We start from the raw sequence: 27003 nt of genomic DNA on the forward strand, positions 1-27003 counted from the left end.
CTTCTATTCCAATAAGCAACAATCTTACCTGACAGGTGAGATACACTGATTACAAAGGTGGTTGTTAACTCTTTAAGCAATGGTCTTTCATATCGCATATTTGAATTTTTCGATATCTGCAGCTTAAGCGGGTGCAAAAATGCCACCTTGGCACTCGCATGATTATCCGACACAGTGTTAGTTGCTTAGTGATCTAGTTTATGTCATATGAGGATAATTCAAATCTCTAAATGGTTCTTATTGTTTAAATTTTCAAACTACATGTGCGTGAGCTTACGAGAAAAAAAAAACCCTAATCGAGAAACGTTTTATCAAGTTAGCTAAGAATGGGTTCTTAAGTCTTAATACACTTTGATGTTATTTTGGTGTCATTTTTTTTTATTTCACAGAAATTTGTTGATATTTTATTTTTCTTAAAGCATGTCATTATCGTCATTATTCCAGAAGCAAATTGTGAAAAGATAATTCATATGTATGAAACAGTTCTCAACCATACATACCAAAGGAAATTGGAGAAAGAAAGTGAAGCAAATAATCCTAATGACTTTGGAAAATGGGAAAAGGTCTAAACAACTTATTTAGTTTACACGATCGATGATGACGACCCTATAATAATTAAAAATAAAGAAGGTTATCACGCAGAGGAACAGTTGATAAAGGAATTGATTCAACAAGGCATAATAAAGGATCCCGATGTTACCGACAAGTTTACGGACATGTCATTACATGAAAAGAAAAAAATGATTAAAACCATGTTTATAAACAACTCCCCTTGCTCTCAATCTCCTCATAATTGCGCGGGCGAACTGATCGACATGTTGAACAACAACGTAAACGTTCACTTGAGGTTGTACGTTGCCAATTTGTACAATATTCGTCGGGAGTCTTGCAAAGAAGAATACCACAATACACGCATAGGAATCGAAAATCACAGGGCCAACTATAGAGGTTTGAGGAATCCTATGCAATACGATCGCTGTGAGATCATGGCGTTCACTGAGGATATCTGGAAAGAGTTATTTGAAATGACGACCGGATCAGACCAACTTCCTGATGACTACGACAATATAGAAGACGGGAATGAGAGAAGTAGAAAGGATGAAGATGAACGTATTCAGACAGATTTGGATCATATCAGAAATAATCAATTATAAATATAACATTTTAATTTACGCACAAATGCGTATTCGGATATGATATAAATTAACTGTAAGCAAATTTATCCACTAACTTTGTATACAATAAGCACAAGGAAATTTACTTTACTTGAACTTCGCTTTTTAGGATAGATATTTACATTTATTTTTTTTTCAAATAATTTCAATAATTATATACCAGTAAAATTAGTGCTTGTATATGTTAATTGTTTCTAACCCCTGCCTTTCTTTTAATCATATATATATTTAAATAATATTATAGCAAATAATACCTAGGTATTATTGGGGTTCAACAAAGTATCACTGGGGCTTACGTGGGTATCATTACAGCTAAAACACGGTATCATTGGTAATGTTAATCGGAGTTTGGTTGGGGTTATTAGTTGTTCATAAAGTACATGAATATTTTAGTATAGATGGGGTTTATTTCTGTATCATTTGGAAAATTAAAATTCATCGGTGAATGAATCATTGAACAGAGCTCCTTTCAACTTTAATGTGGTTCGTTGAGGGTATCAACGAAATTTGATTGGGGTATCAATGGGTTCACTGGGTAATCAATCGGTGAAAAATTGCCGCGTAGTTGAAATTTAATTCATTTGTGTAACATGTTGGTTCATAGAATTCATTGGGGTATTTCAAAGTTCATTGGGGGTATGTTCGGGTTCTTTGGGGGTATCATTGAGGTTCATCGGGGTATCATTGGGGTAAAAAGACCGACGCACCCGTTCTTGAACATTATTCAAGTTTCCATCAAATAATACAAATTAGTAGTATACCAGAGGTTTACAAACAATTTCTTTACCATTATAAAAAGTTTTCTCCTTTATTATCTAATTAATAACACTTTGCATGCCTTTTGAAAGGGGGGGGGGTGTTATTAAAGACTCGCTGCATCCAGGAAATCAAAAGATTGTGATTCTTTAGAAAGATATTACCGGGTTATAAAAGGACCAAACTAGGTTCCACTTTATTTCTGTTGGACATCCATGGTTTAGTTATAATATCTAAATATTATTTGCATTGTACATGCCTATCATTTAAAGCTTTTAATGTGCATTGTTGTTTTAAAGATCCAATTTTTTCATACGTAACATTATAGATAGCCATCTCTGATCTTACAGAAAAATAGATGTTATAAGCTTTTCTTTGATTAGGAAAATATTCTAACACTAGAAACGATCTTTTCAAATGCCTGTTTGGAATTCATTTAAAGACACTAAATATATATCCAAAATATAACTACTTGCTTCTTTGAGTTCATAAAAATTCCAGATGAAACTTGCAAGTTAAAATAGTATATTTGTCGCATAAAACCTCTGTAAATTATTTACATCTGATGATATGAAGTTAAAATCATTTGCTTAACTGCATCTGATATAAACAATTCCTTGTAAAATTGTATATTTCACTTCTAATCATTCTAAATCATACAATGTGTGCACTAGTAACATATATTTGCATTACTTTACATACTCAGAATCAGTTTTTACATATTTTTGAATGACTTCTGTTAAAACTATAAAGTTGAAATAACTGGTTTCCTATCATTTTGGTTAATATAAATAAAGTACTTTAAAACCAAAGCATTGTTCAATAGCAACATACAATTAATAAGTTTATATATATGTTTGTACAAACCAAATTTTAATGCATGTATATTTACATCCTCTGAGCATGTCCTCCTCTATTTCTTAATTAACCGACTGTGATAAATGACTGTGATTTGTAGATTATAGAAATTTAAAGTGCTTAGATCTATGCCCCCCGCTCTTACCAGTTTATCGATAGATTAAAACTTTAAACAACCTGGAAAAAATAACTAAATGCACGAAATTGCTATTTTGTTTTTTGTTTATATTTTACGAAATAAAGTTAATTAAAACACATTTAGTTACTTTTATATATTCCGTATGATTAAATTATCAGTATTTTATCAAAAGAAACATATTTTAGCAGCATATCAATTTTTTCTGCAATGATTGTTATTTTCATATCCCGCACGAATTATCAAAGAAAACACTCTATCTTTGAAATATCTGTGGGTTTTTTTTTTGGTAGTTGATTTTAATCAAATCTCCTATGCAGTAACTCTGGCAAAATTGAAGTGAAACAGTGTTTAACCCGAAGCACAAATCATGAATGGAAAACCATCACAGCTGACAAAAATAAGTACTTGAAATTCATCGATAAATTCGATGTAATGTATTTAGAAGCATTGTTTTCAAGAAAACTTAACGATATATACCTTGAAAATAGTGAGATTTAAAAATGGTACGAACAATTTAAATATTTTTTGCAGTTATTGTATTCTTACGCTAGAGTTTCATAAGACGGGTTCGCTATCGCGGTAGCATTTGGACTTATGGGCATACTACTCATACAATCAATGCAGTACTTGCATAGACACGCGACTGAACTTTAAAATATATGTTTGTTAAGAATTGCTTGGATACAATTTACCAAGAATATGCATAATTATTCAAATAAAACTTAAAATCTATTTACCAAGCGTAATTACTTACTGTTGATATTAAATTACAAAAAAATCAAAATAACATCAAATCCCGTTATTTCATCAGAAATTTGATTGGTATTATAATAACATCAAACTGCCATGCGTTTAAGAATGATTTTTTTTTTCAAATCAAAAGTATAACAAACTATTTTCAATTATTTGTGGACATAGTTTCCATGTAATTACGAGGAAACCTTTTAAGATTCCCAGTGACCTGGTCGTCGCAATAATGCATCTGCCCTTGCAGTCTTTTGTTTTTGTCAAAGATGATACTAAGGGCAAATGTGCTTTTGTGCAAAAAAAGCTTTGAACCATTTTTATAACTGATTGCGGGGTAAAATGTTTGTTCACAGTTTGTCTCGATTGAAAACAAAGTCACAAATTTGTACAAGATACGAAGGGTGTCTTGCAAAAGTGAGGAGCATTATTCACTTGTTTCCCAAGCCGACTTTAAAGCTAACTTTACTGGGTTAAAAGACATGATGAAGCACGGCCGCTGTATCGTCAGTGCATTTAGTTACGCTGTCTGGTTTGAGTTGATAAACATTGCGCCTGTTTCAGAGGTATTCAAGTCTCAACTTCTGGCTAGATACAGAACTAAATTGGTCACGGATGACAGAAGTCGAGAAGAAGAAGATAATCGTATTAGATCAGATTTGGCGTATATTAGATAAATACCATTTGTCTTGCAATCGATTAATCTTTATGTTATACTTTATATGCATGATATATACTTTATATCATCCTTTGATTTCTTTGCGAGAGGACTTATTTGGAAATGTGGATGACACAAGACTATTTTTATTCTGGATTATGTTGATTGTTAATGCCTATATCTGATAAATGAAAGGAATCTAAAGATTTCTGAAATTTTAATTGCAACAGCTTGGATATATATTAGGTAAAGTTGATTTAAAAAAATAACATAGTTACTACATGTAGTAATAGTCGTGTATAAATCCGTCATTTTCAATAAGCTATTGAAAGAAAGAGCTGCAAATCTCGGATTTATTTTCTTTTTAAGTGCCCCATAAAGCATTTAGATAAACCATTTTGTTTTGACCGAACAGTTTCAGTACTGGAAGAACAGACAATTATATACATCCATCTAGAGCCAGAATATTTTGATTAAAGTTTTGACACCACCGAAGCTTGAGGAAATTATCTCAAAATCAGTATATTGCAATGATGATATAAACAAATTAGAATTGTTCTCTATTCATGGCTTCAAAAAAAATTATACATGCACATCTGTATAATTTTTACAACGTAGTTATAAAAAAAACATACATGTACAAAGTAAAGTATCTAGAAATAAAATGTGATAACAAATAGTGTTACAAAATCAAAAGTCCAAAGGAAAAACACAAACAGAAGCAGAACAAACACAGACCTCTACATAAATTAAGGAAGGATCAGGTGACATGGAGGAATGAGCTTCCTCTGCTGACCAGTCACACCCGCCGTAACAAGAGGCGGTGCTAAAAGACATTAACTGGTCTACCTACATGTAACTTAGAGCAACATTTCAATTATAGATGTATGAGTATAAAAATTATTGTTTATTTAAATAGATAAAGCTATTGTAACAAGATACATCTAACAATATACCCTTTCTTTTAATTCATTCATCTGTACATGTATCCCAAGGACATTGCTTGATCATGAGTTGGTCAGTTGATATTTGTGATCTTGGTTTTTATTAGTTGTTTGTGTCAGGTTGAATTTGGTTGGTATATATATTTTGCTTTATGTGTTTTACTACATTGTCAAGTTTGACAATCATTGTCTGGACATTGACCAGAGCAGTCATTATATTTTTATACTGACTCCGAATTAAATTCAGGACAAGAACTTGCTATTTTCTGGTAATTTAACTCAATTGTGCAATGGAATAGCGGTTTGTTTTTTTTATTGCAATTGGAAAAGAATCTATGGGGATAATCAACCGATATATTTTTCTATAATCTTTCTAAAGTATAATCTCGTAGGTTAGTTTTCATTTGGATTTGTCACAGACGTCTTGGCCATGGGCTGTTATGTTTCTCAAATCTATTTAGAATCCACGATTTTGGTATTGGAACTTTGTGCTTCATATCGCACATATGCTTTGTAAAGGATACATACATTTCCTACGCGATACAACAATGTTTACACTATGATCATTCACAAAAACGAACTGTTCAATATGTGAATTAGATGAAAATCACATCTCTGATAATATGCATCACTTATTTCATGAACTCAAAAATGGTTTCTTGAGTTCACACAAAGACAAATGACATTATTGAAGCGTCAGTGAATATTGCAGATTAAATGAGAGAGGTGTTGAGATTTTGAGTATCCTTTTGCCACGAGTCGCACCAGAACTCAGATCCATGAAGGACGGAGAGGAGGATAACTTTTTTGTAGAGTTTAGAAATATTTCTTGGATTTAGATGCTCGGATATCTTAAGTGCAAAATAAGCTCCTCTTCCTTTTTTACATGCGTTTGTTTTTCTTTCACTTTTGAACGAGTTTGTAAGGTAAAGAGGATGAGCACCAAGTTGCCATATAAATGAATAGTCGAAAGGGGTCTCTGATGGGCGAAATCTGGGAATACTGGATTAGTTTGCGTTGAAATTGAATCTCCATCGTTTTGAGTAGTCGATTGCTATTTCTAGCGTTCTTTGAAGACCGCTGGGCGAAAGTGCTATTAGAGAAATATCATCAGCCAATGTTGGACTTGAGCTAGTTATGTCATTTTTGTCAACTCTTCACTCTGAATGTTTCTGCTTTGTTTGATTTTTTAAAATGATGGACTGAAACACGTAGCTAAATCGAAATTGGTAATTTAATAACAAAATGACGATAAACTTTATCATATAAACAAGTTATAGACGTGTTAAATATAAAACAAACAATGCTTAATACTTGAACATAGTTCAAATGTTTTCCTTTAAAATCTGTAATTATATACCAATGTGAATGGACTGATTTTCAAGTTCTTGTAGCAGATCGTTGATAAACACAAGGTATAAGAATGTAGAAAGAACTCCACCTTGCCCGACTCCTTGAGCTACAGGGAACCAGTCAGAGTACGACTGATTAGACACAACTGAACAGGATGTATTTACGTGGCAGCCGTCTATTAGGGTCCACAGACGTCTCTTCAAGTCGAGTATATGCAGTTTGTACGTGAGGCAGTGTCCCCAGACTGTATCGAGCGCTGTTTTGGGTGTCAAGGGAGGCGACGTAGGCAGGACTTCTATGTTCAATACAATGGTAAAGTGTCTCTTGTAGATTAAAGGAGGCAGTTATACACCTAAGTCTCTGCTGAAAACCTTGTTGTTGAAGATTAGGAAAGGTAGCAGATTTAGTTCTGTTTAGCAGCAGTTTTTCCAAGATTTTTAGGGAACACGGAAGTAAGGCAATGGGTCTGTAGCTGTCCGGTGAGTTAAATGAACAGTGGTCAAGTGTCTTTAGTTCGATTTTATTTTCATGTATAGGAATATTTATCCACTCCGACCACTGTCCCTTGCATCTTACAAGTTTTGCCAGTGTATTTGCCATTACGTAACCAGCCACCTGTTGACTTGCCAATGTTTGTTTAACAATTTTCGGTGTCAAAAGCGTGCACTTTCTTGTCGGACTTTACAGTTAATTTGTGTATAGGAAGATAAGCAATAATTGTGATTTGATTAAAAACATTACTTGTCTACTTTAGGCCCCGTTCCGCGATATTCGGTTTGTATACTGATGGACAGTGTTAAAAATAGACCGATCAGTTAAACGACTTGAAAAGGACGATATACGACATACAACCGTTTCTTCACAATTTTCATGTTACAGTAATCAAATAGTTAGATCATTTATCAATTAAATATTTAACTTTGTTTGCTGTTTTAGTTTTAATCAACAAATATAAGTTAATACTTTTAAATGCTTTGTATACATTCTCAACGCATGCATATCGATGACTTTTAAAATATCTTAATATAAAATCCCTTCTTTTAGAGGATGCGTATAATACACAGGAACAGTGGCTTACACTCAACATTTTGAGTGCATAAAGTTCACAGGTGTGTGCTGCACATAAGACCTCAAGTATTCTAAAATCTTTACAAAATGACATTGTCAACTCACGACTGGCTTTTTTTCAAACCTGGCTTATTTTGGAGTAATTTTTAGTGCAAGAAATAAGTGGCTTATTTTCAAAACCGGCTTATTATTAGATCCGGTAAATTTTTAGGGTACCTGAGACGTAAGTTTTTTAGATATGTTAAACCATAAAAATAATATTGCATTCATTGTACATGTATTTTTATCTTGAATCAGCTGCTTAATTGTAGATATGTTTTATAATCATGATTTAATGCTTAATAGACAAAGACTGACTTATATGTTACTAAATATCTATAACTCTATCATGAAACAATATTATACAAGTTTCAGTCAAAATTTAAATTTGAAGGTGTTGATATTCAAATTACATAGTAAAATCATCAAATATAGGCCTTGGACTATCCTTGCAAACAAACCTTTATACCCCAAAAAGTATGGATCCACGTTTGTAGCCTAATGAGTTTGGCGATTGTGGGTCCAGACAGTTTGATTTATTAGAAGAAAAAACGGTATACTAAGTAATAAAAAATACCAACTTGATTTTAGATAAACTATTTCTAGCACAGTTTGAGATTTTTAAAGAATGAAATAAAACACATCTCTGACAATGCTGTCAAATCAGAAATTATATGGCTAGAATCCAGTTCTAAAGTCAGGTTTTCTCCGCTTTCAGTGAAACTGTTATACAGGGAAAAAAATTGACGTCGTGTTATGCACATGCAACGCCAAAACAATTTTAATGTAAAAAAAAACCCTAAAATAATTGTGACTTTGAATCGTAGTAAATTTTAACTACAACACTCTGTAAATGACTTTTTTGTAGGTCGATTATATGGCTATAAGTACTCATGTCAAGTGATGTTGACCGAAGCGATAGATATAGACTGGGCTTGCGAGGTCGAATTCACTTTTCCGTGTCTTCGGTCGATATCACTTGACATGGGTCCTAATAGTGACATTTTATGGTACATTGATGTCCATAATAGTTATATTATATAATCATCCGATTTGACAGTCATATTCTTAATATAACTAGCAAATTTAGAACATTAGCTAAACTCATACAACCAGATTTGCTAAATTCTTTGTGCAATCATCCAAAACAGAAGATCAAGGTCAGTTGACGGTAAAGACTCATTGTCCTGGGGCTCGTAACATAAAGGGTACTTAAGTTTAAGACAGTGCTTAAGTAGGACTTATGTACATTCTTAGACTTAAGTCCGTAACTAAAAGAGTGCTTAGCTAGGACAATTTACCCAAAACTTAGGCGGCCGGTAGAGGAGACTTAAGTATGTCTTAAGTATTATTTTCACACATTTAGAAGACTTATTGTTAATTATTTCAATTCAACATATGAGTACAGAGTATTTATCACATTATGATATTTACACAGAATAAATATCATAATACTCATCAATATAAAATTTTTGATTTGATTGAAATAAATATTAATAGTGGTCATAATGATCTGTAACATTTTCCATAAACCAGTAGTATGCAAGTGGACTGCTAATAGGTTGTAAACACGTAATGGTCGGTTAACAAGAAATAACTGCATATATAAACTTGCGAAACTTGAGAAATTAAAAAAGGATGTTTGAAGACAGAAAAACCCTCAGCTATTTTAATGCCGACGATTGCCTTATTTCAATATATCGACTTAATGAAGAAATTATACTCAGAATATATGAATTGCCTTATTGGTGAGGTAAGATGTAGAACAAAAGATGAAAAGAAATTCACTATATAATTATATCAAGTTCTTACGGCCTCACGATATTATCCCAGAGGAAGTCTTCGAGAACGACTAAAATAGTGAATATTCGTCAAAACAGAAGCAACAACAATAACCTGAATATATTGCCCGAGATCCATCGCGTTGAGTTATGTTTAAAATTTTAGGTACAAACGTATATATACTCATGCCACCTTGAATGTTGTGTATGTAAATTTAATTACATCTACCCCCATCTAATATCAAAGATGTCATGCACGTGTATCTATAAAAATATGATTTTATTACCAATACATCCAAATTCGACAAAAGAAATGAAAAATACGTTTATACTTTTTAACATAAACATGACTTAGCTAGGACATTGCTAAGTTTGCTTTATGTTTCGGCATAAGACATACTTAAGCAGGACTTATGTAGGTCCTAAGCTTCCGCCTAAGTCCTACTAATGACCCTACTTAAGTCAAAATGTTAGCATGTTTTATGTTACGAGCCCCAGGAACATAATATGTCACGTGATTTTCTTACAACCAATGAAAATAACTAAAATAATTGTTCTATAGAAGTTAATTATGCACTAATACTTCTCAATAATATGTAAAGTACAGGTGCCCAAGTAACTTGATCAATGCTAAAACAATAGTTCCTCATACAGTACTGTATAGAATACGTTTATTCGTTGTAATCACAGCACATTTTGGCAGGTTTTGAGTGATCACAAGTAAACATTACATTATGTGTTATACTATTTTCGTTGAGAACAACGCAAAATATAATATTGCAAAATATTTCAAGAAATAGAGAGCAATTGAAAACGTTTACTGGGATATGAACTTGGTTGGTCACTTGATCAAAAATATTTGATCACTTATTTAACATTGCTGTTATTACTTATATTTACGTTTGAAAAAGGCACATTGTTCAGAATTACAATAAATCACAGTAATTCAAAAAAAATTGTTAGATCTATGATTGTCGTATCTCTTTTCCGGTTTGTCTTGGTTGATGTAATTTTGTTATACTTTCATGTTAAATACTGAAATCTGATTGGTTAAGACGCAGTTAATAATATTTACTATTACCCTCAGCGTTAGCAACGCACTTGGCAACGGGTAATATTAAAAAATGTTACATGCGCGAAAATTATGCGCGTACGGTTCGCTGTAGAATTCACGTTATTCCTATATAAAAGCAGTAAAATTTTCTTAAAAATTTTAAAAAAGACATTCAGTATAACAAAATAAATAGTGCCTGTTTGGGAGGATAACAGTTGAAATTGACACCCCTCGAAAACCATTGTCAACCTCCGCTTCGCGTCGGTTGACAATGGTTTTCTCGGGGTGTCAATTTCAACTGTTACCCTCCCAAACAGGCACTATTTATATAATGTTACATTATTAAAATTCAAGTCATGATGACAGGATGAGTCTGTGTTACACGTCCAACTGAATGATAGCTGAAATGCCGAATAATGTTAGGGATGAGTAAATATCACAGCTACGTTTCATTGCACATACAAATTATCTGTTAAAAGGACTTGGACACGATTTGAGATCAAAAATTGTATTTTCTTTTTTTATGTATAAAATGGTTTACTGGGGTATTTTATATGATTGACCAAAATTTTGAATGTCAAAGTTACAAGTGAGATACTAGGGTGAGAATTGGATGTTTTGTAAACAAAGCTCGTGTCTTGTAGTGGTGTAAAAAATATGTAATGTAGAGAATTACTATTTCTTAGACAAAATGACTTGTAAAAACAATTTCAACTAATTCAGTATCTTCATAAATACTATATTTTCAACAAAAGAAAGATTTATTTGATTGAAACTTGCACCAATACAACACATATTTAAAAAATGACAATATTCAAGCTTTGTTTACAAAACAAAAAAGTATGAACTCTGTATCTTGCTTATAACTTGATATTTGACTTTCAAATTTTGACATAACATTATAAACATCTATGTTTATCAGTTTAAACATCGCAAATGGAAAAATAAAATTTGAAAATTTAAAGTCAAATCGTGTCCAAATCCCTTTAACATCTACATGAAATATCAATTTAAAAATGTACCAGTCCGTGAAAATTATCCAAAAAACCCCCACAAATGATGAAGGATGGGGATTTCAACGATAAAAGTCGTTTAAAATATTCATTTCATAATGTACCATTCCGTGTTTATCAACCAAAACCAATTACAAATTATGTTTTCTTTATAAAATATTTATTTCATTATGCACCGGCAGACCATTCCATGTAAATAAAACAGGTGCAGAGAATTACAATGATTTTTTTCCTGATTTTTTACCTTTCCTTGAAAATCTTCAAGACGGGTCAGGAGGTTGCAACAACATATCTTTGAATTTTAAGTAGAACACAATATATTCTGTATAAAATATTTATTAATGTGCAATCTCTGAAAATCAATCCAAATTGGTGCAGGAAATTTCAATCAAAGAATTCTGATGAACTTTAAATAAAACACAAGAGGGTTTTCTGTATAAAATATTCATTTCCTAATGTACCATTACTTGTAACTCAATCGTAATTGGTGCAAGATTGCATAAAATGGGTTCTCAGAATTGTAAGTTCACCACTATATGGTTTTCTGTGTAAAATATTCATGCATAAGGCACAATCCATGTTAATCAATAAAAATTGATGCAAGAAATTGAAACGATATAATTTTCCTAACCTAAAGTAAAACAACAATGTGTTTTCGTTATGATATATTTATTTTAAATTTGCCAGTCCGTGCAGATCAATCAAAATAAATCCCAAATGATGCATATGACTGTAATGAAAAAATTCTCAGAATTGTAAATAAAAAGCAATTGCTCTGTGTATTTGAAAACAGCATGCGATTACGATTTAAAAGATCTCCAAAAGTTAACGTGTCTTCTTTAGATTTTACGATTCCTTGCAATAATGAAAGCTTAACAGGAGCAATTTAAAAGCAATGTTGACTGTTGCATTTTAATACAGCATTGACTTTACAGTTTGAAAAAAGTTAAATTCAATAAATCAAGCTCTTACGTGCATGTACAGGATACTAATGGCAACTTATGAATACGTATTTGTTAAGGAAAGCAAATATATAATTTAATTTAATCTTGGAATTGTACCAATAATGTTACATTTTCATATCAGTGAAATATTTCAATAACATACATTTCTATATCTAAGAATTCTAAAACTTCTTCCCTTTATAATCAAAGTACTGAAGTACTGACGGGAGTTGATTTTATCGATTATCATTTATTCAAAATCAACGATATGTGATTTTGCATGACAAGAAGTATCAGTAATCGAAATATTTCTGAGAAATTGTATGGATCCAGGCAAGATTGAACTCTTGTTTTGTTCAACCAAACGCTCGACTGTCTCCATTTTTTCCGACAAGCAAGAGCGACTCTGTTTTGTCGGATATTAACGGAGACAGCCAAGCGTCTGGTTGAACGAGACTACATTGAACTCTAGCGTAGGAATACATACGACTTTAAAAAATATCTAAACTGTTTGTACAATTTAAAATCTTACTATTTCCATGGTATTAATAAATAAGTTTTCTTGAAAACCAATGCTTCAGAATACATAGCGTCGAATTTATCGATTATTTTCAAGAACTAAGTGTTGTCAGCGGTATTGATTTGTGCTTAGGTCCAAACACTGTTTCACGTTCGCTTTGCCCGAGTAAGTGCATAGGAGAGTTGATTAAAATCAACTCCAAAAAATGAATTTGTACATGACATAATGAAACATAACATAATCAAATAAGATCTTTCAACTCCGAGCTCAATGCTAGTCCTAGAAGTTAATATGTTCGCTCTAAATATGGGCAAAATGATCAATGTTCCACAGCAGGGGGTTACATGTACTTAGCTAGAAAAAAATAACAATCCATAAAGTTTGCCAACATCTAAATAACTAAATGTATAACACTGTGTACTTACGTAGTATGATACTTTCTGGAAATAATAATAATAATAACCTTTATTTATCCAGGATTACACGATTAGCTGTAGCTAGTTTTCATCGTGGTCCTGCATTAAAACATATTTACAATCATACATATTATAACGATACAATTAGCATCTAAATATGAACAGACACATATATAAGAAATACAAGCACATTACTGTTCCACTGGTCAGTATATTTTAGTGTGGTTTAAAACTTCAGGAATGTACACCATTTGGATTTTTCACATCAGACATAGATAGACAGACAAAACAAATCAGATGCATGTATTATACAGGTAGGTAATTATACCCCCCGCAAACAAAGTTTGGGGGGGGGGGTATATAGGAATCACCTTGTCCGTCCGTCTGTCCGTCTGTCTGTCTGTCTGCCTGTGCAATCGTGTCCGGTCCATATCTTTCTGATGGAGAAACATTGGAAGTTCTTACTTCACACAAAGATTGCTTATTACCTGAGGGTGTGTCATGACCTTGACATAAGGTCATTCGGGCAAGGTCAAGGTCACTAGCAGAAAAAATGCAAAATTCGGGTCTGGTCCATATCTTTCTTATGGAGAAACATTAGAAGTTCTTACTTCACACGATGATCGCTTATGACCTAAGGGTGTGTCATGACCTTGACATAAGGTCATTAGAGCAAGGTCAATGTCACAGGCAGAAAAAGTGCAAAATTCGTGTCCAGTCCATATCTTTCTTATTGAGAAGCATTGAATGTTCTAACTTCACACAAAGATTGCTTATGACCAAAGGGTGGGTCATGACCTTAACCCAAGGTCAATTGAGGAAGTTCAAGGTCTTGTTTCAAAAATGCTAAATTCTGTCTGTGTCATGTCTTGTATTAATGGAAATATTACAAGCCTAAATTTGACACAAATCTTGCTTTTCTCAGGCCACATAAAATTATTTTTAGATTTTCATTCTCGTCTCTCTGAAAATGGCCTGCCCCGATGAAATTTTTTGGGGGAAAAAATATGTGGGGAAAAAAATTGGAAAAACATCGGGCTCAGTATACCAATAATTCAAAATGTTTAAATATTAAATTGCTGCTTGACATGTGGATTTCGTTTGATTCGAGTCATGGTTGTTAACGGAAGGATGCAAATGTCCTCATGCATTAACAGTTAACTTAAAATAAAATGGAATGAAAGGATAGAAGTTGGTTTGTTTACTCCTATTAGCATTAACAGTTTTAAAAAATAGAGCAGTTGTTATTTATAGAAAATGGACAGTAAAATAGATTCATCCAATTTTTTCTATAATAGCAAAAATATGTGCGTAATGATTTTTTTCTTAGCGGGGGGTATCAATTGTGAGCTTGCTCACAGTACCTCTAGTTTTATTTCATTCGGTGTTACTTACAAGTATTTACATTTAAATTCATTTTCCTTTACAACAGTCAACTTGCATTCAATGAAGCGCTTTATAGATTCAGATTAGTCATAGACACGCTTACTTCTTCTTCCTCTATTTAGTTTTATCTGCGACAAAGAAAATTGTCACTATAAAAAACAGTGGGGAGGAAGGATTGGTAGTAGTAGGTGGTAAGTAAAAATTTCTTTCATAAAATTACAACTTGTAACCAAATTTGTTATTTTAGAACCATCATTTTTCTGTTATTAATTGTTAATGCTCTAAATGCATGAAGTTTCTTATTTATTTCAGAAACAACTAGTCTTCGTCCCGTGCGTGCATGGGTTGTCATTGCATATAATATCGGACCTTTACGAAATAGATACATCGACACACCGTATTGTTGACATTTTCATAACAAAGCCATAAGCCTACAATAATGCTATTAATTTCACTACACTCTTCAAAGTTATAATAATCAAACTGACTCGGGACAGGCCTTCACCACATTTAATATCCCTCCAAACAACAGTAATATTGCAGAAAATTGTAAAATCGCTCCAAAACGATTTAGAAGAATTCAACAATTTTTCACCGACGTATTTTTACTCGCTTCAAATTTACACACCATGTTGACATTCGGAACTCTCGGGATTTTTCATAGTAAATACACTGTGTTAGAAATTTTTCTTTAATAAACAGAATATATAGCAAATTTCCAATGAAAACTTACATGTTTTTTTGAAATATTGTTTCTAAGTTTATCCATGCAAATGTGATATTAGGGAAACGTAAACTAAAGAGCCCCCCTGTGATTACGATTGAATGTAATGCGCATGCGCAGGATTGTTAAATCCAAAAAATCCAGATGATTTCCGGAATTTAAGCGAAGCTTGACTGAGAAAAAATAAAAATAAATTGGTAATCTTCAATTATTAATGATGTTTGAAATATATAAAACAAAAGACAGTATTCTTCCGATTTATAGATATTAATGCCCAAAAATTCGAGCCTATTTTTTTAATATAGTAGTATTGATAAACGTCGTTTATTGAAGACAAATACAAGTATGCACAATATTTAGCTTTACTGAATAGATATCGTTTGTATTAATTGTTCATATCTTAGTGCACACTGATGACGAGCCGCTGGGTAATTCTTATTAAAACGATTGCAAAAATCATATACTGATTTTTTTTTCTATTGACCATTAATTTAGTTTGTGAATTGATAACATGCTTTTAATTCTTGCCATGATTATCCAAAGCTCTTACTGTAAACATTTTTGCAATAAGCGAGAATACAGGTGTATCCAAACTTGGCTTTGATAATAGATGGAAAACATTCCACGGTTTCATGTAATGATTCTTATTGGTTTTAAATTTGCTATTGATCTCTTTACCGTTTGCATCTTTAAATACAGGAGCTTAAAGCACATGAGGCGATAGTCATAAAAAATTTCCACAAGTTGATGGATTTGGTGATATAGGAAAAAGGTATGTCATTTAAAAATATTTGTCAATTTATCTCACAAAAAAAACCCCAAAAACGAGAAGACTAAAGAAGATGAAAAGGAAATTTTTTTTTTAATTTGTTCATTTTATAGTTTAAGGTAGTTATGAGTTATCTTTTAATTTTCATATATTTTACATTGAATGTCTTGCGAAAATTACATTCTGATAGAATTAAGTTCAATACGTAAAGGTCACGACAAAAATTAGTGACATATTTTTCATACTAACTGCAAAACTCTTAATCGTTGATGTTGAATGTTGAGATGTAGACCCATCGTCATGGTAACCAAGGTTCAAGATATAACATTTCTTTTAGTAGTTACTTAAAATTTATCCTGTTTTCACAATACGCATCTACATAACCATTAATTTTTCAATTTAGACTAATGACCAAACAAAAAAGAAAACGATTTTTCAGTTTTGTATTTTACTTCCATAAAATGATTTTATGTTTTAAAGATTTAAAACGAAGTAACACTAATGAAAATTGGAAATAATGGCACATTTAGTCTTATAAAGACTTAACATATTTTTATTTTCTTGTTAACATTGTTTTGTTAATAGTTTATTAATAGTTTTGTTACACATCATATCAATAAAAATGACAATGAATCAAAGGTTGGGTGTCATTTTTCATTGCTTTTATTTTATTAGAGGAACAATTCTCTTTCAATTATTTCTAAAATATTTGTAAAGGTAAACAAAATAGTAAGCCCAGTTTTACAAGTTTGAGTTACACGTACGTTTACCAAGTATAAGTTGTATGGAAAATAATTTTTTTTTACTATTGAAACATTAAAGTGACAGGGGATATCTTAATCTGTAATTATCAGAATATAAAATGAGTTAATTTTAGAAAACTATCACTTCCAGCTGCATTTTTTAGTTTCAAAAGCGAAAATATCAGTCAAGAAATGTACAAATCTGTACAAAAATTATACCAGAAGTGCAGATGTCAGAAAGTATCGGTGTTTAAAAAATATCATTGCATGGCCAGGAAAGTTCCCTAGGCCTCGTTAACTTGTTATGTATGATGCAATTTATAAAGACCATTCCACAACCATAAACAACAATACATGTACGTAAATTTAAATCATTTATTTTTATTTCAGACTCATCGAAAGTAAAATGAAGTATTCTACAATTTTCATCTATTTTTCTATCAATACACGATATTTTAATTCATCGCCAATCAATTTTACAAACCTAATGATGCATCAGTTAACCATGTGTGGACCGGTGGGCTTTTGTAATATCAATCAAATCAACTTAAAAACTCTAGATTTCAGTATGTCAAAGAGTCAAATTGTGTACCGACTGCTTTTGTGACAGTTTATGTTTTGGGAGAGGAGATTGCTGTCCAGACAAATATTTTGGTCTCAGTGGCTTGTCCTGTAATAATGTGACCTTTGTTAATGCCACGCGAGATGAAAGTCGAGATCAGAGATCATCCTTTCTCATGATTAAAGAATGCCCTCAGGAAACTGAACGAGTAATAGCACAGGAGTGTGAAAAGAAATATGACAGTCTTAACAAACTAAAGTATCCACCATTGACAAGCAGTATAACTAATTTAACATACGCTAATAGATTTTGTGCACAGTGCAATAATGAAACATCCTATCAGTACTGGAGTTTCGATATTCATTGTCAAGAATTTCTAGATATTAACTTTTTGTCGTCATTCAAAGAAATTGTTGACAATGGAATCAAAAATAGATGTGTCATGCAGTCTGTACCACTTGAAAATAAAACTGCATTTAACTGCTACCACCTGCGAGGACATCATTTTGATGTGTGTAACAAGACCGGATTCTGGAAAACAATGGATGCTGATGTTTTACATGCATGTGAATCACTTTACGTTAATAATGATACCTTATTCAAAAACTCATTCTGTAGAATGTGCAATCCCACTTTCTACAAAGGAAACGTAATATCACAATGTAATGTTACAGGACAGTGGAATTTATTTGATAAAAATATCAAAGAGGCCTGCTCCCGTCTTGGATCGAATGAGGGCACCTTACCATTTAAAAACATATTTTGCAGAATTTGCAATACCAATAAGTACTTTGAAAATACCTTTATGGATGCATATGCAGAAATCAGCACAAAAGTTCTTTATGATTCATATAAAACCAACGTTTACTATTTATATATAAAAATGAACGAATTTCTCGAAGATTACTTCGATTTTGTAAAAAAAACTATTCCTAAATTTGAGCACAAGATAAAAAGAAAATCGTTTACTTATTTAAATCTGAATATGACATACTTAATATATAAATCGTTTTCTCTGAAAAAGCATGTGGGAGTATGCAAAAATTATGGGATTCCAGAAAGTTTTTCAAGTCTTTTCCTCCCCTGTTCCTGTGAACCTTCGTGTTTTCAGCATGGAGATTGTTGTGAAGATTTCGCATTTAAATACCCAACAAAATGCATACATTCGAAACAACTGGCGGGCGATAAATTTAAGAAAACTATCCCTGATGTAGAATACCTTGTAACTAATGGATGTTACATGCAATTCCAATACCCAATGTATATGGAGAAATTTTGTCAACAGGGAGGAAATAACATACTTTCGTCTCATCCCGTATATGATGTCAATACAGGTATATCGTACCTCAACATGTTTTGCTATCTGTGTAATATACCACCGGAACGACGTAGCTTTGAATCAGGCAAACCATGGGACGTTGAAGTATATTGTAAAAAATTCATTGACTATAGAAACTTTCTAACGGTAAAGCAGCTACTTAAAACGATCAGTGAAACCAACTGCAATGTGACATATTTACCACATTCATTTATGGCTGACACTAATAAGAATCGTGCAGCCTTGTGTTATACCATATCCGCTATATACAAGAAAACATGTAATTCTACTAGGGAATGGCTTGTGAAAGATCCTGGAGTTCAATATGCTTGTGAAAACGTTTCGGCAGGGGTATCAATGGGATTCTATACAGAGTCCAGTTGTTTTAAAAACCATTTTTGTGCATTATGCAATCCAGGAATTACCAATAAGAGTGTCACTATTTCTACGTGTATGGACGCTGGAAATTTGTCTTTGCTCGAAAAACGTGACGTGAGTGGTTGTCACTTTTTCCCTCAAATCAACTTTTATTCGCCATACAAAAATTTATTTTGTAAACATTGCAATCATCAATTTGACCAGCAACGGCGAAGTCCATTTTGTGATTTTCTCACCTTTAAACGCCCGGAAAAGTTTCTTTTAAAGAGTCAGGAATTTTATCCGATCTACAGAATTTTTTTTACGTATTCTGAATATGAAGATAAATTACCCCAAAACGAATCACCAAAATGTAAATCAACACAAGCATACATCACAGAAGTGGTAAGTTTGATATGATTTGTTTTTTTTACATTAAATTAATTTTACTGAATATGCACGCCTAAAGTTTTTCTTGTTCTCATTTAGAATCAGTGCAGAAATTTGACCTGTTATCCGGGAAAGTATCTCCGTAATGGAACATGTCAAGCACTCCTCACAGTAACAAAAAACTTGGGATATTTTCTGACAACAGACTTCCAAGGAAATGTTTCTTATCTGTTACCTGTACACGATCTGTTAGTTATTATATCAGAGGAAATCAAACAAGCAATACTGTCTAAGCTTCAGATAGATTCAGATTCGATAGAATATTTGTTTGTTCAAATAGACCAACCTTGCTTTAAGAGGAATCAAATCTTATCTTCCCCCCAGTTTTCAGGGAGCATTGCAATAGGCATTTTTATCAAACACGCTGTAAAGAGAGTTGATATTGAAATGCTATTAATCGCTATTACAAACAAGATGGCGATATCGAGAAATGAAACTTTTAATCTTCACTTTTCGTTCAATATGAATAAAAATCGATTACCTTATAACCCATTTAAGATATATCTCACTGAATATTTTTCTCGATGTACTTTACCAGAATTTGTGAAATATCAGGTAGTACAAAAAAGGCAGAAATATAAAACTGTTCGAATATCCAAACTGTTAACTTGCGTTCAAGTTGCACTTGAATTTGGCGAATATCGTGTAGATAAACAATCGAGAACATTATTGGTAATTGGGGAAAATAAACTCTACAATTATGAGTTGTTTGAAATTTTATCCGATGGATCAGCAAGGATTTGCACTGAAGACTACAATGTTGGATCTTACATAGGCGCATTTTCTTCAGATAAACAAAACCAAAATGCCCTTCTTTCAAAAATTACGCTTATCTTAAACGTTACTTCCATTCTGTGTTTATTGATTTCATTTCTGATTTATGTTTTTAAAAAAGATTTGAGAACAATACCCGGAAAAATAAATATGATACTGATAGTCTCGCTGATTCTAACTCTTATAATTTTTCAGTTAAGTAAATTTGGTTCATCATCTAATGTGGTATGTGTTGGAATTGGTATAGCTCTACATTATTTTTGGTTGGTATCATTTTTAACCATGACGGTGAGTTCGTTTCATATGTACAGAATTTTTAAATTTTCAAACATAAATACAAGCGTTGGTTTAAATGATATTCTTAGAGTATATATAGCTTTTATCACTTTTTTTCCATGCGTGGTAGTAGTTTTAAACATTATAATATCATGGCAGGTTTCTGGCAATGGTATTATTGGGTATGGAAATAGGGTGTGCTTTATCGACAATCCTTATTCACGATTAGCCTCATTCATTATACCTGTTGGTATTATGTGTCTGTCTAGTCTATTTTTCTTTGTTAGAACCATTATTTCCATAAAACGTGTCCCCAAAGTTCCAGGATACCAATCTGTTAGGAATGAATTCGGAATATTTTGTCGTTTATTCACAATAACCGGGATAACCTGGTCTCTTCAGATTATCGACGGTTTCCTCCCTTTCACAACGTTCTCCTATATCTCATCAATAATCAACAGTTTGCAGGGAACAACGATATTTATAGCTTTTTCTTAAACAAATGAATCATGAATTTTAAATGCACAGTCCAAAAAGATTCGTACAACACTAAAGAAGCTAAAAGAGAGTCAACAGAGGAATCTAATACAATTGATACAAAATTATGATATATTAATTTTTTTTGCTTTCTTTGTGTAAGCTTATAAATGGTTCTCAATGTATACAAGATCTTCATTCCAGTGCAGGCGTTTTAAAATGATATAACAACACGCTGATTAACTTTTCGAAAATTTTCGATATGATTTCTTGGTAAAAGCTAACAATCAATAAACACGTAAAATGCTAATCGCTTGCGACATATAATTCTCGCCTTTTAATTTTGCCTTCCTTCGCAGAAGGGAGGGTATATTGCTTTGCCGCTGTCCGTCCGTCTTTTACTAAGTTTCTGTTCATTTTCCTCACAGAAGTTGCAAAAACGGAAATGAAATTTTTGTATACAGATTTATCATAACAATATCTAAATTAAGAGCCATTTTCGACAGAGTTATGCCCCCATAGACTTAGAAAAATTCCATTTCTTTGCAGTTTTCGTTCATTTCTTTGCAGAGTTTGCACTTACTCAAATGAAATTTGGTATACAGATACATGTATATCATGATAATGTCTAGGTCAAATTCGATTTTGGGTACGATCGAAAAATTTGTTAATTATGCCCCTTGGACGTAGAAACATTCTTTTTATTTACACTTTCAATATATTTTCTTTGCAGAGTTGTCAAATGGACGGGGGCATAAGTATTTTACAAACATCCGTTTGTTTTTTTGTTGGTTTTGTTTTGTTTTGGTTTTTTTTTTGCTTTCATTGCTCCAAATAGCATAGAACTAAAATTAGCTGTATGCTACAAAGAAAAATGTAATGCAGTGTTAGTATTGATTGATATGCATAAAGCTTTGGTGTGTACTAAAAAATCTGATACTCACGAGTGTATTGTAAAACAGTTATCCACCGATAGTTAATTTATATATGCATAATTAAAGAATGTAAAAATATATTTAAATGTAAATATTAAGTTTTTCTCTTGTATTACTTAATAAAATGTATCGTAATTCATACATTTATCACTGGACAGAAATTTACGTGATATAGTTACCTAGCTGTAGCGTAAGAATATTCACATTCTAAACTGCTATTAGATTCATTGTTCTTAAAAAAATCGATTGTAGTTCATACATTACATGCATGACAGGACAGAAATCTACATGATCCAGTGACCTAGCTATGGCGTAAGAATACAGGCACGTAGCATCAGGGGGTCCTGCACCCCCCCCCCACACCTTTTTACGCAGCAAAGATTTTTATTAAATTAGCATACAAAAAATTGAAATAAAAGAGTTGCCCCCACCCCCTTTTCCACTTTTATGGGACCATGTAAAAAAAAATACGAAAAAGTTACAAAAAAATATTTCTGTATAAATAAATTCTTATGAACATCGCAAAATCTTTGTCCTCAAATTCTATGATCGGGATTCTAAATTCTGGTGCAAAACTATGGTAAAAGATAATTTCGAAAATTAATCATGTTTTAGCAAGGATTAAGGTTCTTTAAAAACTTGATTCAGGCTTGATAAAAATTAATGTATTTTGTACAATGTTTTCAACTATCATATCTGTAACTATGTCTGTATAGACTGTATCTGTGATTGGCTAATAAAAAGGATAAAATCAAAAAGCTGATTATTTCATCGTTGTTAATTATTTATATAGTTCACCCATAAGTTATATCATTAAAAAAATTAAGATTTTCTTGCTTATATGTGTAGGAAATGAGATTAAATAAAAGTTTCTAATTAATATAAACTACTTACAAAATAGATTCGGAAAACGCATATATATATTATTTTACCATCAAAGGAGAATTAAGGTATTATTCATACTTATTTAATAGCCATCAATGTTTCTTTCTTGGTTATATCTATACTACTATATTAAAATAATAGACTCGAATTTATGCGCTTTAATACCGAGAAATCGGAAGAGTGCTGTCTTTTGTTTTATATATTTTAAAGATTTACTTGAAGATTACCAATTTATTTTTATTTTTTTCAATCAAGCTTCGCCATTTAATAATCAACGAAAACTCCTATAAGAAATCCGGAAATCATCTGGATTATTTGGATTTTACAATCTTGCACATGTGCATTACACTCACGCTAAATCACGGGAGGCTCTTTAGTTTGTGTTTCCACAATATCACATTTGCATGGATAAACTCAGAAACGATATTACAAATACATGTACATTTTCATTGAAAAGTCTTATATTCTGTTCATCAAAGGAATACGGGAGATAACTCCAACTCAGTGCATTTAAAAATGAAATATTACCAGAGTTCCGGATGTCAACAGGGTGTGTAAATTCGAAGCGAGTAAAAAACGTTTGTGAAAAAGTTAATATGATTTCTAGATGAAAATTTGACTGTTATTTTCAATGCAGCCTCATTAATTTCCTCCAAAATCGTTTCGGAGTGATTCTGCATTTATTTTTTTGCTACATTACGGGTATATCGGAGGCATTTTAAATGCGGCGAAGGCCTGTCCCGAAACACAGTTAGATTATTCTTATTAAGCAGAATGTAGTGAAACTAATAGCATTATTGTATTCTTAAAGCTTGATTATGTAAATGTCAACAATACGGTGTGTCGATGTATCTATTTCGTATATAATATGCAATGTCAACCCGTGCACGCACGGGTCAAAGTCTAGTTTGTTATAAAAAAAAAATTCCGGCTTTCCACATTCTACAATTTACATTTTTGATACAACCGATTCTCATTAACACTCGGTATAGGTTGATTGAAATAATTTTCATAGTCATAAGAAGATATTCCCAGATAAAACATATAACATTTTGGACTATATGAGATGCTTATTTCACGCTTGTACTTCTGTATCAATATGTTTCATATATGTGGCATTTTAATTAAGGTTGAATCTGTGTATATCATCATTCCTGTATTTGATTAAATTTTATTGGATTACTTTTATTGTTTGTTTAAATGAACTAACTGAAACTTCAACAGTTTTAATTTGATATGACTAAGAGTATGTCAAACCCGTTCCTCTGTCACTGTCATCTATTGATTGATGTTTGAAAAGTGTGCAAAGCCAGGTAGTGAAATTTGATCGAAGAAACATAATCACCTGAGTTGCGTAAAAATTGGCGTCTACACAATTTAATATTGATTTTATTGCATAAAGCAGTAGTCTAGCTTGATGATTTATCGCATTTTGTCTATCGAGACAGGTAAATCAATTATAATAATGATTGCATCGTACTAGATTTTAGCTCACCTGAGCTGAAAGCTCAAGTGAGCTTTTCTGATCACCTTTTGTCCGTCGTCCGTCTGTCCGTCCGTCTGTAAACTTTTTACGTTTTGAACTTCTTCTCTAAAACCGCTTATCCAATTTCAACCAAATTTGGCACAAAGCATCCTTATGGGAGGGCAAATATAAATTGCAGAAATAAAAGTCCAATCTATATTCAAAGCGGAGAAAACCTTGAAACTGTAGAAAAAGGGGGGTGCATTTTTAAAAATCTTCTTCTCAAGAACTACTGATTCCAATTCAACGTAGTTTAGCATAAATTATCCTTATGGGAAGGAAAATATCAATTGCACAAAATAAGGTATAATTCTGTTTCAAATCTGAGTTATTACGAAAATAATAATAAGGAAAGGCGTGTTTTAATCGGATTCGGCATCCGCTAAAATGTGTAGACAAGACTTGTCCTGATCAAAACAATTGAGCTCACAAAAGATTGGCAGTTATTAATTAATAATTCAACATAATCAGGTGACTTGCGTAAAAATTGGTTGGAGGCTACACAATTTGATATTGATTTTATTGCATAAAGCAGTCTTGATATTTGATATCTGTTTTTGAGGATATAATGTTGTTTTTTATTGATGATATTTGTAACAAGGAACACATGTTATTACATATCGATCCTTTTGTGAGCCTATGCCTCATACAAAGAATCTTTTTATGGATTCCCTTTGCTTGAAAACTAGATTTTGAGGCACATATTTTAAGCATTTCACCTGCCAGAATATTTCTAATGTAAACATATCCATGCTTTTGCATGGAACATTATCTTGTCGATTTATTGCAGCTTGTGTGTGGAGACAGGTAGATATTCATAGGTGTCAATGATTACATCCTACACGCCCTAATACTTGATATCTGTTTTAAGGAAAATGCCATTTCTCTTTACTGTATCACTGAATATGTGCTGTCGTTGATTTCAGAATCTTGAAATTTAGTCAATAAGATTTTGACAAGAATAATTAAAATGTTCGTTACATATCACACGAGGACATTGTTTATTTACAAACTTGTTGAATAATTTTACAAAAATTAAAATGCTGTTTATCAGATCCAAATTAGAAATTTTTTGCAAATCATAAAATTGTCTTTATCCAAACAGATTGAAATATCAAAATATTTGCTTATGTTTATAACGATGTTAAGTCGAATCGTGGATCTGTGAATTTGCTAACCCTTGTTATTTTGTTTATTCAGTTGTTTGTTATCGCAATTTTCATAATAGGTTTTATTTATTAGGACCACTTTTTTGTTGGGTCACATCGTCATTAAGAGAAAATCGCTAGTGCCATGCATTCCACTAAAGCAATACATTCTTATGATATCCCAGTCTTTGCATCGTGTAATTGTTAATCATTTCATGTATTATTCGAACATTTTTACTAGTTACCACGGATAAAAATATGTGTAAACCATTTTTACACAGATCAAATACTTCTAATTAATTAATTCATCAGCCATTTGACCACACTGTTTTACGTCTATGCGATTGAATATTTATGTTACTGCAATTAACACATAAGTTAAGCTTGACGATTCGTCATAGTTTCTCTGTGGAGACATTTAAACCAGGTTTCAATTACTGTGGCAATAATTATGTCAATTAATACAGGCAACGATATTTGAAATCTGTTAATTTGAAATACCATTGATCTTGATTAACAGTTTTCATCATTGAACACCTTTTGTTTTGGTTTTTTGTTTGTTTGTTTGATTTTTTTTTTTACATCTGTTGCCTTAATAAAGGAAATACGTCACTGTTCACGTACATGTTTAAACCTGCAGGATTAATGTGCGAATACGGCATTTATATTTGTAATTTAGTAATTCATAACCAATGGTAAAGTGGTAAAGTGGACAGCCGTATGTTTGATCTGTAAACAGCATGAATTAGATATGTATCTTTGAGTTAAAACAGAGGTTTTAGTGTACTCATATTGAGATATATCTTTACAAATAAGATATGTTTTATTGAAACAAACAGATATCAAACGCTCATTACTTGATGCCAACGTAAAATTGAAGTCGTTAACTTTATGTTGAGCTGAGAAAATCAGGGCGGTTTGTGTACAAATCCTTCCTTGATTTATTGTTAGTGTCTTAATCCAACAAAGCAATGGGTTTTCGACAACATTTATATCATATATGTATCTTATATTTAATTAATTCGGTTTTGCCAAATTTAAACATCTTTATGTAAACATTAAATTTACCTGGGGTTGAGAGCAATTATCTTTTGTTAGTCTTACAGGGGACGAAATAATGTCTGATGATTAAATGTGTGGTTTTAAAGCTTATGTAAGGCTACGACAGATTTGAATTTTTATAATTCGTTCATTCTATTTGAACGCAATGCT

At 32.0% G+C, this 27003-nt stretch overlaps 1 protein-coding gene across 1 annotated transcript; it reads left to right on the forward strand.

Annotated features, from left to right (window-relative positions):
- The first annotated feature begins 986 nt into the window (after nucleotides 1-986).
- On the forward strand, nucleotides 987-21490 carry LOC128174468 (uncharacterized). The gene is given in 4 exon segments (XM_052840017.1): nucleotides 987-1110; nucleotides 19383-19456; nucleotides 19811-21311; nucleotides 21314-21490. Coding segments are annotated over 4 exon segments (1815 nt in total). The 3' UTR covers nucleotides 21430-21490.
- The last annotated feature ends 5513 nt before the right edge of the window (nucleotides 21491-27003 follow it).

This window comes from Crassostrea angulata, chromosome 2 (assembly GCF_025612915.1).
Source record: "Crassostrea angulata isolate pt1a10 chromosome 2, ASM2561291v2, whole genome shotgun sequence".
Lineage (NCBI taxonomy): Eukaryota > Metazoa > Mollusca > Bivalvia > Ostreida > Ostreidae > Magallana > Magallana angulata.